Below are 14,086 nucleotides of genomic sequence, written 5' to 3' on the forward strand. Positions count from 1 at the left end.
ATGCTTCAGACTCCTCCGACTGAAATATGGAACACTCATGAGGTCGGGAACGCATACAAAACATGTTTTAACGAGGCAAATGAAGCAGAAATAACAATACAAATAGAAATTGAGCATACTGTTGGATCAGTGTGCAGGGTCCTAGCATTGTGTCAGTACAGCTTTCCCAACAAAAACACTTGTACCAGAGAGAGCTGGCTTCACAGTCAGCTTATGGAGCCAAACGTCATAGGCTGCATCAAAATGTTTGTAAAAGTAGTTGCTTGGCAGGTTACCAACCTAAAGTTAACCCTAACCCTAACCCAATAACAACTTGTGAAAAATGAAACGTAATGGAGAATGAGAAATTACGTTGCAACTCTTGCAGACCTCTGATGAGTCTTCTTTTAGGTGGAGTGGCAGGCCACCCAGGGCTGCTGTTCTAGCTGCTGTCATTCTTGTCCTTTCATGAGAGCAAGAGATAGACCGATTGAAGAGCAGTTTCATCAGTTCAGTGTTTTTTCAGTTTCTTGCACCCTCAGCAAACAGATGAACACACTTACCTGCTCCTTGTATGCCATCAGCTGATCTCTCATCTTCCCACCAAAAGCTCCAGTCCTCCTCTCTTTGTAGAGTTTGAGCAGCTGTGGCATGTTTCTATCAAGAGCAGCGAAGAAGGAATATTGCAGGCTTTGACTGGCAACACTATGGAATTCGCCATAGACCTGCACCAAACACAAAAGTATAAAGAAATATTCCATTGTGATATAAGCATGGTAAGGGAGAACTGTGAAATACTGGCCTGGAGTCTCAGTAAACTGACTGTGATGGCACACAACTCACATTTCCACATGACTTGGGTCCCTGGATTCAGCCACAACTGAAATGAAGATGAATTCACATTAGAACCATAGGCTCAAAAAACAATTAAAAACAAGCAGCGTTGTTAGGGCCTGTGGCCGCGTCGCTGACGCTGGCCCGAATCCAACGGTGTATTGGCCAAATCTGTAGGCCTTGTAGTTTAGGAGTTGGAAGCCCGACTGTGTGTTCACACCGGACGCGAACCCAAATTTCGTGTCATTCTCGGGAATTTGATGCCGGATCATTTTAGTGTCATTCGCACAAATACACGAGTTCGCTCAACTGGCCGAGGAGCGAGTATTTCTGGCAACGTTTCTTTCCGCCATTTCACCATGAATATTCACAGAACTGTTGCGTTGTACCTGCTGTGGAAGGTAGAAATACATCGGAAAACTAAACGCCGTCGTATCTGGGTTATCAACACCATCTAGAGGCGAGCTCAGCTCGGTGAACAGAGCTCCTCCAGGGGCTCCGTAACTGCCGCTTCAAGCGGTATTTTCGGATGACGACTGGCCAGTTTGATGACCTGCTAGCTAGGATCGGTGACAGAATGTAACGAATGGACACCAATTTATTCAACTGGTTCTTGTAATTTTGACACGTAGTGATTTGGTAAGAGAATACTGTGCAGGCGTCAAAAACCTCAAACAGTTCTTTCCTTGGAACTTGAGGCGAAGGCTAACTAGCTTGAAATGTATTAGCTTGAAAACGCCAAGCTAGCAAGCCCATGAAAGACAGAACAGCATTACCTGACTTGGTTTACTGGAAGCAAATGCTGATTAACCACTGAATATTCCACGCGTGAGTGTATCCGCTCAGCTACGCTTCAGTCTCCGTGAGCACCATGTAATGGCGGCGGTGTAGGTGCACAGTGCACTTGGCGCTTGAACAGCTCAGCTCTGCGTGTGTGCACAAGCGTGACATGTTGCACTGTTCTTCCCCAAACCGAAAAAAATGTCAAGTACAAGTTTTATGGTGTGACAACGCTGTGGTTAAGGTCTTGTTAGGTGTAGGCATGAAAACCACTTGGTTATGGGAAAAGATCAGGGTTTGTGTTAAAAAAACAGCTTTTGTCACCACAAAAATACCCATCGTCATAGCAACAGTCAGCAATTAATCACAAAACAGGATAAACTCACTTTCTGCATCAAATCTAACATTAAACCATCCATCCATTGTCTTCCGCTTGTTCCGATTAAGGGTCACGGGGGGGGGGGGGGGAGCCTATCCCAGCGAGTACAGGCGAGAGGCGGGGTTCCCCCTGGACAGGTCACCAGTCCATGGCAGGGCCAACACATAGAGACAGACAACCATTGGCTCTCCCAGCCACGCCTACGGTCAATTTAGAGTCTGGATTAACCTGGTCCCCTCTTGATGTCTTTGGACTGTGGAGGAAGCTGGAGTACCAGAGAGAACCCAGCAGGAACAGGGAGAACATGGAGACTCACCCAGAAAGACCCCGTGCTGCAGCCGGGGCTCCACCCTCAACCTTCTTGATGGGGGGCCACAGTGAGGACCACTACTCCACTGGGCCGCCAACATGAAACCTTTTTTAAAAAAAATATAAAACAATCAGGCCCGAGCAAAGATCTGAAATATGGTGAGAACATGAAATCAGTTTCGATCAGACAAGTGAACATAACTCATTGCAATTGTAGCACTTAACTTGAAAATCTACAAAGAGTTGATCGAACTCCAAATGACTGAGTCATTATAGCAGCTAGTCAATCTTCATGTGAGTTCATCACTTGAGGAACTAGAACTTCCTGTGTCATATGAGTTCTATGAACTCCATTCTTTTATTAAGATGTACTGCTAGGTTTTACAGCGTGACACAATAACGCCACCATGATTGACCGTGACTGTCCTCCTCCTGCTCCTCCAGCTCCTTGGTGAAGAAGCCGCCAGATGTGACCAAGTCTCGCAAAGTGAAGACAGAACATCTACTCAAAGTAGATGATCACGACTTCACCATGAGGCCAGCATTTGGAGGTAGGTGTCCACTCCTCTTGTTCTCTCTTCCTCTTGGATGTATAGAGGTTTGTGTTCATGGCTGCTGACAAGCAGTCACCCCACCCAGGATGGGGCTCCCACATCAGAGAACCTACAGAGTCCAATCCACATCCCCATCCTAAGATCTGATGCATAATGAGCCCAGAGTGGGGAGACACACTAGCATCACCATGGTGGGCCACAAACAGATGGATAAGGAGAGACAGGGAGGGAGACACTACCACCAATAGTATTGGTAGCACTGGAAGTACTACTAGCATTAGTACTAGTATTAGTACAAGCACTAGTGCTACTTGTGGTAGGTGTCAGCCTTCGCCAAGTCTGCAGCCTCCTCCAGCAGAAGCATCAGTCAGGGATCTGGGAGGTGTGCTAGTACTACTAGTACTTCCAGTACCAGTACTACTAGTGCTAGAAAGTAAGTAAGTAGGTAAGCCTTTATTGTCATTATAGCATTCAACAGAATTGGAGTGTAGGGTTCCTCCTGCAGCACCATGAATGTTTCACTGGAGAACATGCTCATGGGTCTGTCAGATCCGGGTCTAGTTTCAAAACCCATACGTCTGAACACTTTTGTACGCCCTTATGTGTAGAGCAGGTCACACTGGGACTAGGACTAAAAATAGCCAGGGCAGTGGCCCCCGAGTCCCAGTTCTGGTCACATGAGTAAAGAGAGTCTCGCCCGACAAACGACGCAGCCCTCCAGTCATTTGTCCTCTGTTGAACATGGCTTTTCCATCCAAACAGATCAGGGAGCAGTTTCCACTTCAACATGACTCCATATCTTCAGTACTGCAAGTAGACCTGCTAGTGATGAGTGTCACAAACACTCTGCATCCATTATTTACACTCAGCTACGATTGTGACTTCCTACCATCAGTGTCCATCGAGTGTGTGTGTGGTGCTGGTATTTGAGAGTGTGTGTTGGGACACTGATATTGATACCTGGTGAGGAACCAGTTATGGACCCTAAAGGAATATCTTGTCTTGTAGTGGAAATTTGACAGGAAAACAGAACTCAATCAAGTTTTATCTGGTGGAATTCATCTTAATTGTTGAGCAACTTTAACAAAATGTACACACTGATGATTTTAACCTGCCGAGCTGACTGGAACCGCATTAGAACTGAAATCCTTTAAATCTTTTTAGAACATGATTATTTGAATTGGTGTTTTGAGCCATGCTAACAATCACCTCTCCAGTTCTTCATCTGGACTGTTGAACCATCACCTGTGTCTCCTGGCCCAGCAGGAGCTGTGGTTCTATTTAAGGGGTTTCAGGTGCAAAATGCTTTGATTGAACATTGTACTTTTAATGTTAATGACAAATAAAGTTGACACTTGGACCACAGTTGCCCTCCAAGCCGAGTAGCTATCAGCACCACTCCACACGAGCCATCCACAGCAGGAATGGCAGCGATGTGAGGGGTGCTATCATGGTGTGGGTGTGTGTGGGTGTGTGTGTGGGGGGGGGGGGGGTGGCGTCATGTTGTTGTAGACAGTGAAAGTAAATACTTGCTGCTGGCTCGGACAATCTCAGCAGCTCTGTTCTTCATCTGCTTAGTTTCCCCTCTCGCTTTGCCTCGTCTTCCATCACCCCCCTTGTCTTCTCTTCTAGTTGTTCTAACATCCTCATTAAGTTGATGTTGTGGATTTGCAGAAGCCCAACCACATGTTTTGATCCCGTTGTTGCAAATAACAACAACCCCCAATGATTCAAGGGGGAAGTCACACGTGTCTGCTGTCAGACAGAAGAGCAGGCTGACAGCGAGAAGATGCCGGTGTCTCATTTCTCTCCAACCATGAACCTCGTCCTGCTGAATCGGTTAAAGCAAAAACCTCTTCATTGCTGCTTAAACTTGGAGCAGCATCTTTGCCTGACATGTTTTCCAGGATTGTTTTATTTTGGGTCAAAGAAGTGAGTCTGAACCCAAAGACACACCCCATAGATGAGTAGAGATGAAGAGAAAACACGTTTCAGGTCCATGCAGGAGTGTCAGGGAACATTCATGTACACAGTGGCAGCAAGGATGAGTGAGTACTGCTGTACATGTGCTAAGAGATATGTGCTGCTGGACAGAGGGGGTTAGTGTGGCTGGCATGTGGGCTGTATTATTGCTCTTAATCCCCAGTAAAATAACACATTAAGCTTGTTGTTAATCTGTGCAGAAGGGAAGAGAGGGAACACCATTGGCCACGTCATTTGATGTATGCATGATCTGTCAACTGTACACCAAAGCCTCTGTGTGCTTTTCAGAAATTGTAATGGTTTAGCAATGTTGCGGATTTACCAGAGGTCACTAAGTCAGAGGTGAGCTTGTCTTACTGTCATTCAACCTCCAGCAGCTGGCAGCCCTCAGAGGCTCTTAAAGAGGCCCTCAGAGGCCCTTACAGAGACTATCAGAGGCCCTTCAAAAGAGTCTTTACAGAGACCCTCAGAGGCCCTTATAGAAACCCTCAGAGGCCCTTATGGAGCCCCTTAGAGGCCCTCAAAGAGCCCCATAGAGGCCCCTATAGAGCTTCCTAGAGGCCATATAGAGGTCCTTGGAAACCTTTATATGGGCCTTCACAGAGGCCCTTATAGAAGCCCTCAGGGGCCCTTACAAAGATCCTCAGTGGCCCTCATAGAGAACCTCAGAGGCCCTTACCGAAACACTTACAAAGGCCCTTGTAGAGCCCTTATAGGGGCCCTCACAGAGGCATGTGGAGCCCTTAGAGGCCCTGAAAGTCTCACTGCTGGAGCCATATAAAGCCACTCCTAATCAAACCTGATGATGTTACCTGGGGTTACATTTACACTCATGGTCATTTTCCATTTATTTATAAAAGCTCCTCCTACGATGAGCAGTCATCAAAGTGCTTATAGATTTATTGGGATGAAACAAGCAGCAAACGTCACCTTCAGAATTTAAAAGAAGGTAAAATCTACTTCTTGCTCTTTTTCTCATCTGAGGGAAATCAACAGAGCTTGTGATGGTTCCCAATAATCCCCCGCTGCAGCCTCATCCGCACATTCACACTGGGAGCTTTGCCACTGAGATGTTTTAATCTTTTAGTCTTGATGAAAAGGTTAAAGGGCCATTGATGCATTGCTGAAATGTACAGAAAGCTGCAACATGTCCATCTTCCATTTAGAGGCTTTTATTCTGGAGAGTGACTGAGTCTCATCCCCCTTAATTCTTGCAGTCAGGTGCCATAATATCCAGCAGTTACCAACAGCATATGACATCATCACTGATATCTGCATACCACTGTGTCTGCAACCAGTTGACTGGTGGTGTGCGCGCGCACGAAATGATGGAGGCTGAGTCTGGAAATGTCATGAACAACACCAACATGTCATTTGCTTTATCAGCGAGCACTTAAGTGCCATGCTGTCTCTGTGTGTCATCTGTTCGGGGACCTGAGGTCAGGCCAGCACCGCCACAACATAATCACCACAGTTTTGGTTTCCTCTCTTGGAGTGAAAGCTTTGCGCAGTGCTCTCTGATGGATTGGACAGAAACACCCACATACCATCTGGACTTACTAGCTCCATTTGAGGTGACCAGAGTGTAGCTCTGTGGTTAGCAGTGATAGCCTAGCTCCTCCTAGCTGCACAGCAGCAGTGATGAGCAGATTAAGCTGGCAGTACTTCCTCCTGCTTACAGTTCAGATTAGCACAGGCACCAATCTGTTACGCCATCAGACAGCTGTTACCCCGCAAATGACACTGTGTCCCAACTGAGGAGCAGCCACAAAAACGGGGAAATCCAAAAGTAGCAGTAAAAGTACATCCAGATACATCCTGACTCGAGATACTTTGATATCCAAGTATTAATGTACCTGAATGCGACTGACTTCCTTCGCGATGGAGATAATTAACAGTGCAGCAGGAGGACTCTGCTGGGACTGAGCGGTCCTCTCTCCATGCTCATGATAGTCACGGGCCCTTTGTACAATCCATCTACACGTGAAACATATCAGGACACGTCTTTTATCTAAGGTCATTTATTCTCATGAAATGAAATGTTCTGATACTGGAAAAGATTTGAAATAAAAAGTACAGTGATTCATGTTGGAAGTATTTCCTCTCATGAGAATATCTGCTCCCCCAGAGGAACATGGTCAAACTTCCTCTTCAACACTGAGACAAATCAGTGAGAGAGAGCTCTCTGTATTGTCTGGCTGAGATCACAGAGACATCACAGTGGAGAGCCACCTCACAGTGTGATCATCAACCCCAAACAGAGCCTCCATGGAGGTTTGGTGCATCGTGTTGCTGTGGAGGAAGAAAAGAGAGAGGAATTTTCTAATTTTCTTGCCTCTGGTTTACTTGTAGTCACTGCATGAGATCATCCTTGTGTACTGATTCAGATTTCATTCTGTATGTCTGTGTGCTGTTGGTTTGCTAACGTCTACATTTCAGTCTTTGGACAGAGCGAAGAGAATAAATTATCAGTGTGGACCAACACAAGAAGCTGGATTCATGACTGCACTGAGTCTGGAGGTGGGTCAGCTGCCCTCTGCCTATCACAGGACAGCATGGGATTCCAGGGTGCGTGAGAGGCGGAGCTTACTGCCTGTTAGCAAGCAGAGCACTGGTCTGTCATGTTAGTTGAATAAACTTCCAGTGAGCTGACCAGAACAGTCTGCCTGGTCTGAGTAGTGTTCCAGTATCAGTGCCCCCCCCCCCCCCACTCAGTACAACATGTTTTGTGTTTATTCATTTCACCTCCAACCAGCACTTTGTTTTTGGTACCTAACTTGAATTGTAACTGCTTTTATTAATGGAACACATGGTCCCTTTACATCAGGTGAGAGAAAGTTGGTTAATAGAGTTCGTCCGACTAAAACAGGACTTTTAAAATATAAAATAAATCCCTTTCTCAAAGTGGGACTGGAACACCTAGACAGCAAACAAGCTGGTTCTGGACAAAGACTCACACTTGATGTCGTATCAGCAGTGGGAGCTTTGCCATTGAATTTTTTAAATCTTTCAGTCTTGATGAAAAGGTTAAAGGGTCATTGATGCATCGCTCCACACCGCAAATGTACAGAAAGCTTCAATATGTCTATATGCTACTCAGAGGCTTTTATTCTGGAGAGTGGCTGAATCTCACCCCCCTTGAGTCTTTCAGTCAGGTGCCATAATATCCAGCAGTTACCAACAGCATGTGACATCATCAGGAAGCAGTTGTCCATCCTCTTTAAGGGTCTTTGAAGTCTGCCAACCCAAAGGTACACCTCTGGTTGACTGGGTTCAGTTGCAAAGAAAAAATGGTGAACTGGAAGTTATAGTTCTACCATCCACCTGGACCTGCAGCAAGGAGAGGCGCATGACTCCCCGCTCCCCTGTTCATGAAGACTAGGATAAAGAACTGGTTTGATGGATGCATTCGTGTGCAGAGTCACAGTTGGTGAAGTTTTTCTTTGTAATGAACCTATTGAACATAGGACATCTTGTCTCTAAAGTAAAAACTTCACGGGATGGAGATCATCCTGCACACGACACGTGTTATTACTTTTTTTAAATTACATGACAATCCCTGGTTTTTAAAGATTTATAAGATATTATTTTATCTTATCTTACCATGTTTTTTATTTAACCTGCAATTTAGTCTCTTTCAGGGTAACCACCTGGGTTGATGGTTCAGAGACCCTTTGAGTCTGGAGAACTTGATTAAAAAAAAAAAATTCCTGTTAAGTCCTGCCCTGTGACCCAATCTATGCTGCAATTTTAACTCAATTTTATTTTAATTAAATTTTAACAAGAATTTTTAAATCATTTTGGATTTTAAAAAAACAACAATATTTTAAAACATCAGCTGTATAAACCCTGAGAGCCAATGCCCCTCAGAGTACCCTATTAAGAGTACTGTGCTCTCCATTTGGCCTAACCCTCTAACCTAATTACTACCAACTAACTCTATAATCCGCTAACCCCCAAACACGCTAACCCTCACCCCTGCCACCTACCCTAAACCTAACCAGTGGCCTTAATACTAAGATTGTGGACTAGTTTTCTAAACCTTCGTGGTACGAACCCTGTCCTTTGCCACACAGAGGTCCTTATCTAAGTGCTAAGCTGGCTGGCTCTCTGTGCCCTGACCCCTTTCCAGGCTTGCTGGACCTGGTTGTTGAGTGTCTGCTGGACTGGGATGGTGGAAGTTCCGCTGGCAGATGTTTTTCAGAGTACAAATACAGTCTTTTTGAATCTTTTGATTTTTTAAAATTCTTTTAATACTTATTTGAGTGGTTCATTTATTTTAATTTTTGTTTTTCATATTTTGGTTTTCTTACCATCTGCCCTGTATATTGCAGGTTTACAAGCGTTATTGGTTGATTTCAGCATTTTTCTCCAGTGTCATAGAGCACCTTAACCCAACCCTAACCCAGGTCACAGTTAAATCCTATCTTACTAGGTTTCATGATATTCAGCTTTTACTCTCTTTCCATCAGTAAGGGATACTTGGCTGCCACAGAGAAAACTGTTTTCCCCTAAACTGAACCAACCAAACCCAAATCAACAAAACTAACCTCACCTGGACTAACCTAACCAAAGTAACCCAGACGAACCGAATGCTTCAGATTCAAAAAACTTAATTTATCCCTGTGGGGGGGCAGGCAATTAAGAAATCTTACCAACCTAACCCTGACTAACCTTACTGGAACCAACCTAACACTGACCAACTCTGACCCCAATGTTTACGTAAGGTCGTACCGAAAAGGTTCTGGCAAACTGTCCATCGCCTCAGGGGTGGAAGGCTGCAACTTGCCCACACTGTTACAGTGGAGACGGGAGGCTGCTGATGTCAACTGGGAAGATAATTGTACAGAAATAGGAAAACTTTGAGGAACTCCTCAATCCCACCAACACGTATTCCATGGAGCAAACAGAGTTGGTGTTATGATCCAGCATTCCTGTGCCATTTCCCTCTCTCTACCCAGTTCCAAGCTCCGCCCCTGTTGGTTGGTGATTGGCTGCTCCCTCTGTCAGTCACTCTGTGGCACACAGGAAACACCAGCTGAATCCATTCCCTGATTACCCCCCCTGGGTATTTAAGTCTGAGCTGGTTGTTTCCATGTGCTGGAATATTGAATAGCATCCATCGTCTTGACCTGCTCACCTTCTGTGCATTTTTGTAAGTTTGTTCCGAGTTTGCTGTCTCGTCGCTGTTTTCTATTTTTTTCTCATTGTTACCTTTCTAGTCCGAGTAGAGAGACCTCCTCGTTGATTGTTACTTTTTCTAAGTGTGATTTCGCTCCACTTTTTCCTGAGCCACTAAGGTGTGCCAGAAGACCCAGTATTTCTGTGGTATTTTTGTTAGTCATTTGCCGGATTATAGCAGCTGAGTGCTGACCTTTTGATTTCCGTTCCCATTCTGTTTGGCTCGCTGATTCATCAGCCTTGACTATTTTTTCCCCCAAATTCTTATTTCACCCCAGAGTTAGTCTGGTGGTCGCCTTTTTGTTATCGTTCCTTCAGCTTACAGTGCTGCCCGTGTTTAGATTTAGTGTTTTTCCAAATTTTAATTTTGCGCCCCGTGCGTTTTATTAGTGTCTTGTTTGTTGTGTCTCAGACACGACCACTGTACACTAATAAACCTCGTTTGTTAAACCTTGAGCTCCTTGTGTGGACACTTTGTCTCTTGTGCTGATTCTGGTAGCCTGGTGAAGGCAGGTCTAACAGTTGGAGGATGACTTGGGGAGGGGGGGTGTCCATTCTCCGGGGCAGAAGTCGTTGAGGCAGTTAAGTGGTCATGAGCTCTGGGTAATGACTGAAAGAACAAGATCGCCAATACAAGCAGCCGAAATGAGTTTCCTCCTCAGGGAGGCTGGGCTCTCCCTTAGAGACAGGGTGAGAAGCTCAGTCCTTCAGGAGGGACTCAGAGTAGAGCTGCTGCTCCTCCAGGTAGGAGTCAGTGGAGGTGGTTCAGGTATCTGGTGAGGACGCCTCCCTCAGGAGGTGTTCCAGACTTGTCTGACCAGGAGGAGACCTCGGGGCCGACCCAGGACCCGCTGGAGGGATTATATCTCTGGGCTGGCCTGGGAACGCCTCAGGATTCCCCCTGAAGAGCTGGTGGACGTGGCTGGGAGAGGACAGTCTGGGCTTCCTTGCTGAGGCTGCTGCCCCCGCGACTCAGACCAACCAGATAAAGTGGAGGAGGACAACATAGACCGTGACGACAACTTTTGTTTTGATAGTTTTGTCCCCGTATGAAGGGCAAGTTGCCACAATGAAACTGTGCAAATTTATGTCTGAAAACAGGTTTCTTCACACGCACACTCAAACATACACACTTAAAGGTGCACTAAGCCTTGCTGGTTTCAACGATTTCATTTTTAGATACATAGATTGATGGATAGATAGACATTGATACATTCTCATGAGTTCATTCCTCGTGGTTCATAATGGTATGTCATTGTTAAATCATGTATTTGTACTCTGACAAAAGGTGCAACTCTCATGATGCCATTGTTCCAGTAAATCAAGAATAATCCCAAACACAGAGATGCCTCAGAAGCCCCTTATCTGAAAGGCTTTGGTTACTCTAATCTATCATTTAGTGTCTCTGCTAATCTCTCTGGATTACTGACTCTTGATAAGTGATGCAAAGTGGTTCAAATCGCCTGTAAACATTCGTTTCACTTGGTCTTTATCTGTGTGAATGCTGGTATGTGAGAGGGTCACATGTAATTCTGTTATCCTTATACAGAGGTCAGAGGTCATGGCAGCAATGGTCAAGTGATACAGAGCGCTGGAGTTACAGTGCGTTAGAACGTTATGGCTCGTACAATGGCCAGAGATGAGAGGAGAGACAGAGAGATTTAGATGTTCAGATTTAGAGCCTGTAAAGAGAATTCACCAGTTTATTTAGGTCACTTGTTCCACTTCCTGTTGACTTGCACAATGTGCCCTTCTCTCCTTCATACACTGCTTCACTGAAAGAGCTGTCAGTTCCTGAACCCCACACAAGTGAACTGAGACTATCAGAGTGGGCCAAGTGTCAGCACCAGTTCATACTGGTGTGACTCATTGTCTAACAGCAAGTCCTCAAAAGAGGTTTTGGTCTTGGAGATACTCCTCCCCCTCTCAGAACCAAAAACAGCAAAGGTTTTTAACCGCCTGAGTCTCCGATTCATTGTATGAATTGTTTTAATTTGCTGAATTCTAATGTTGTTGCTGCAAATTTTCCCCAGAGGCCAGCATATTTGTATCCTCTTGAAAGATGATGAATTGTAACAGCATTGATACATTACAGATGTCATTGATGTAAATGTTAAATAGCATCAGTCCCAGTACTGATCCCTGTGGAACGCCACACAGCATGTCCAAGCATTCTGACATATGACCACCCATCATCACAACCTATTGCCTTCTCTCTAAGTAGCTCCTCACCCAATTCAAGACTATCCCCTGAATCCCATCCCTCCATCCATCCATCTCTCCCTCCATGTTCTCCCTCTTCTCCTGTTGAGGGTGGTGGGGGTGGAGCCTATCCCAGCAGCCTTCCCCCTGGACAGGTCACCAGTCCATGGCAGAGCCAACACATAGAGACAGACAACCATTGGCTCTCCCAGCCACGCCTACGGTCAATTTAGAGTCTGGATTAACCTGGTCCCCTCTTGATGTCTTTGGACTGTGGAGGAAGCTGGAGTACCAGAGAGAACCCAGCAGGAACAGGGAGAACATGGAGACTCACCCAGAAAGACCCCGTGCTGCAGCCGGGGCTCCACCCTCAACCTTCTTGCTGGGGGGCCACAGTGAGGACCACTGCTCCACCCTGCTGCCCTGCTGCAGAAATACTGAAAATAATCTGGTGTTAAATTTTGTGGTGGTCCTTGATTGCATGGTGATTCTCACCGTGGTAGAGGGTCAACCGGGGTCATGGGGTTGATGGTTGATGCTCAGATGCCTGCTGGCTGTTTTCGCACTGCCAGACGCCGCCAGTGAGTTAACGATGTGCTTGTGTCCTGCAGGTCCTGCCATACCAGTGGGAGTTGACGTGCAGGTGGAGAGTCTGGACAGCATCTCTGAGGTGGACATGGTGAGAAAACACATCACACCTGCTGAACCTGGACACCAAACTCCAAGTCAATGGAGTTTGAAGAGTTGACAATGATCATAAAGATCCAAGTCAAGCAAATGATTGAATGTCACAAAATATCAAGATGAAACACACAAATAAAATCAAGGAAGAACAGAACAATAAAAGACTTTCCCAGCCAAAGAGTGGCACTGTTCCTCCACATGCAGATTTCTCCAGAGAAAGAAGAGTCCCTCAGGCTGTCTTGGTTCTCAAAAAAACGTGGTTCTGTCTAGGGTTACAACTGTGGTTCTGAAATAGTGGGAGGACCACAAACTATTGTATACTACACAGCCCAGGGGCAGAGTGGCTGTCCAGTAACCAAGAGGTTGCTGGTTCAATCCTCCACCATCATCACCACCATCATCATCATCATCATCACCACCACCATCATCACCATCATCATCACCACCATCACCATCATCATCACCATCATCATCATCATCATCACCACCATCACCATCATCATCACCACCATCATCACCATCATCATCATCATCACCACCATCACCATCACCACCATCATCATCATCACCACCATCACCATCACCATCATCATCATCATCACCATCATCATCATCATCATCATCATCACCATCATCATCACCATCACCATCATCATCATTTCTTCCCTCCTAGCTCAGGTGTCTATCATGTTTACCACATTCATGTTTGTCCGTGATTCTTTACCTCAGAAACTCAGAAAACCTGCTAGAAGCTGAAAAACGTTTTTGAGACAAACAATGGTGTTCTGACTGCATGTGAGGAGGTTCATCCAAGCTGGCATTCTTGATGTGTGTGTGTGTGTGTGTGTGTGTGTGTGTGTGTGTGTGTGTGGTCCTGTAAAACACTGTGCTGTAGACCTGATGATTGTTCATCAGTGGCTGTAATTCATTGCTGTGTCTCAGGGCTGCACTTGGCAACGCCTCCTTTTTTTTAAAGAACACACCCTTGGGAGCAGAAACCTCCAGCCTGGAGCTCAGAGCCCCACTCAAGCTCACATGTCAAGTCCTGACGCTGGTCCAAGGAACCAGGTTCAGCCGGTTGGATTGCTCATGTTCTAATATCCGTAATTGATGTCAGTCATGGTGAAACCCCTGCTGCTGGGGATCTAGTCACCATCTCTTTGCAGCTTAGGTGTATGAGGTTGGAGGGGAGGCCTTAGAA

General features: G+C 45.7%; 1 protein-coding gene and 1 long non-coding RNA gene across 8 annotated transcripts in view; one reads left to right on the forward strand and one right to left on the reverse strand.

The window, feature by feature from the left end:
- The window catches only part of LOC147245918 (uncharacterized), a 5,024-nt gene extending 4,449 nt beyond the window's left edge, over positions 1-575 (reverse strand). Inside the window, exons 1-2 of the long non-coding RNA XR_015109876.1 lie at positions 543-575; positions 370-442 (exon numbers count right to left, since the gene is read on the reverse strand). This is a non-coding gene — a long non-coding RNA (uncharacterized LOC147245918). The remainder of the gene's footprint in view (positions 1-369; positions 443-542) is intronic.
- The window catches only part of gabrr2a (gamma-aminobutyric acid type A receptor subunit rho2a), a 67,033-nt gene that overhangs the window by 26,513 nt on the left and 26,434 nt on the right, over positions 1-14,086 (forward strand). For 3 of the 7 annotated variants that reach the window (XM_086183304.1, XM_086183305.1, XM_086183309.1), the window contains 3 exons: positions 2,726-2,832; positions 7,258-7,386; positions 12,813-12,880. In XM_086183304.1, the coding sequence (XP_086039430.1) occupies positions 2,726-2,832; positions 7,258-7,386; positions 12,813-12,880 (304 nt within the window). Of the gene's footprint in view, positions 1-2,075; positions 2,441-2,725; positions 2,833-7,257; positions 7,387-12,812; positions 12,881-14,086 lie in introns of those variants that run through there. The other 4 variants (XM_086183306.1, XM_086183310.1, XM_086183308.1 and 1 more) reach the window with 3 other exon arrangements.

This window comes from Aulostomus chinensis, chromosome 17 (assembly GCF_037954235.1).
Source record: "Aulostomus chinensis isolate RoL2024-O1b breed Wild chromosome 17, RoL_Achi_v1.0, whole genome shotgun sequence".
NCBI classification, from domain to species: domain Eukaryota; kingdom Metazoa; phylum Chordata; class Actinopteri; order Syngnathiformes; family Aulostomidae; genus Aulostomus; species Aulostomus chinensis.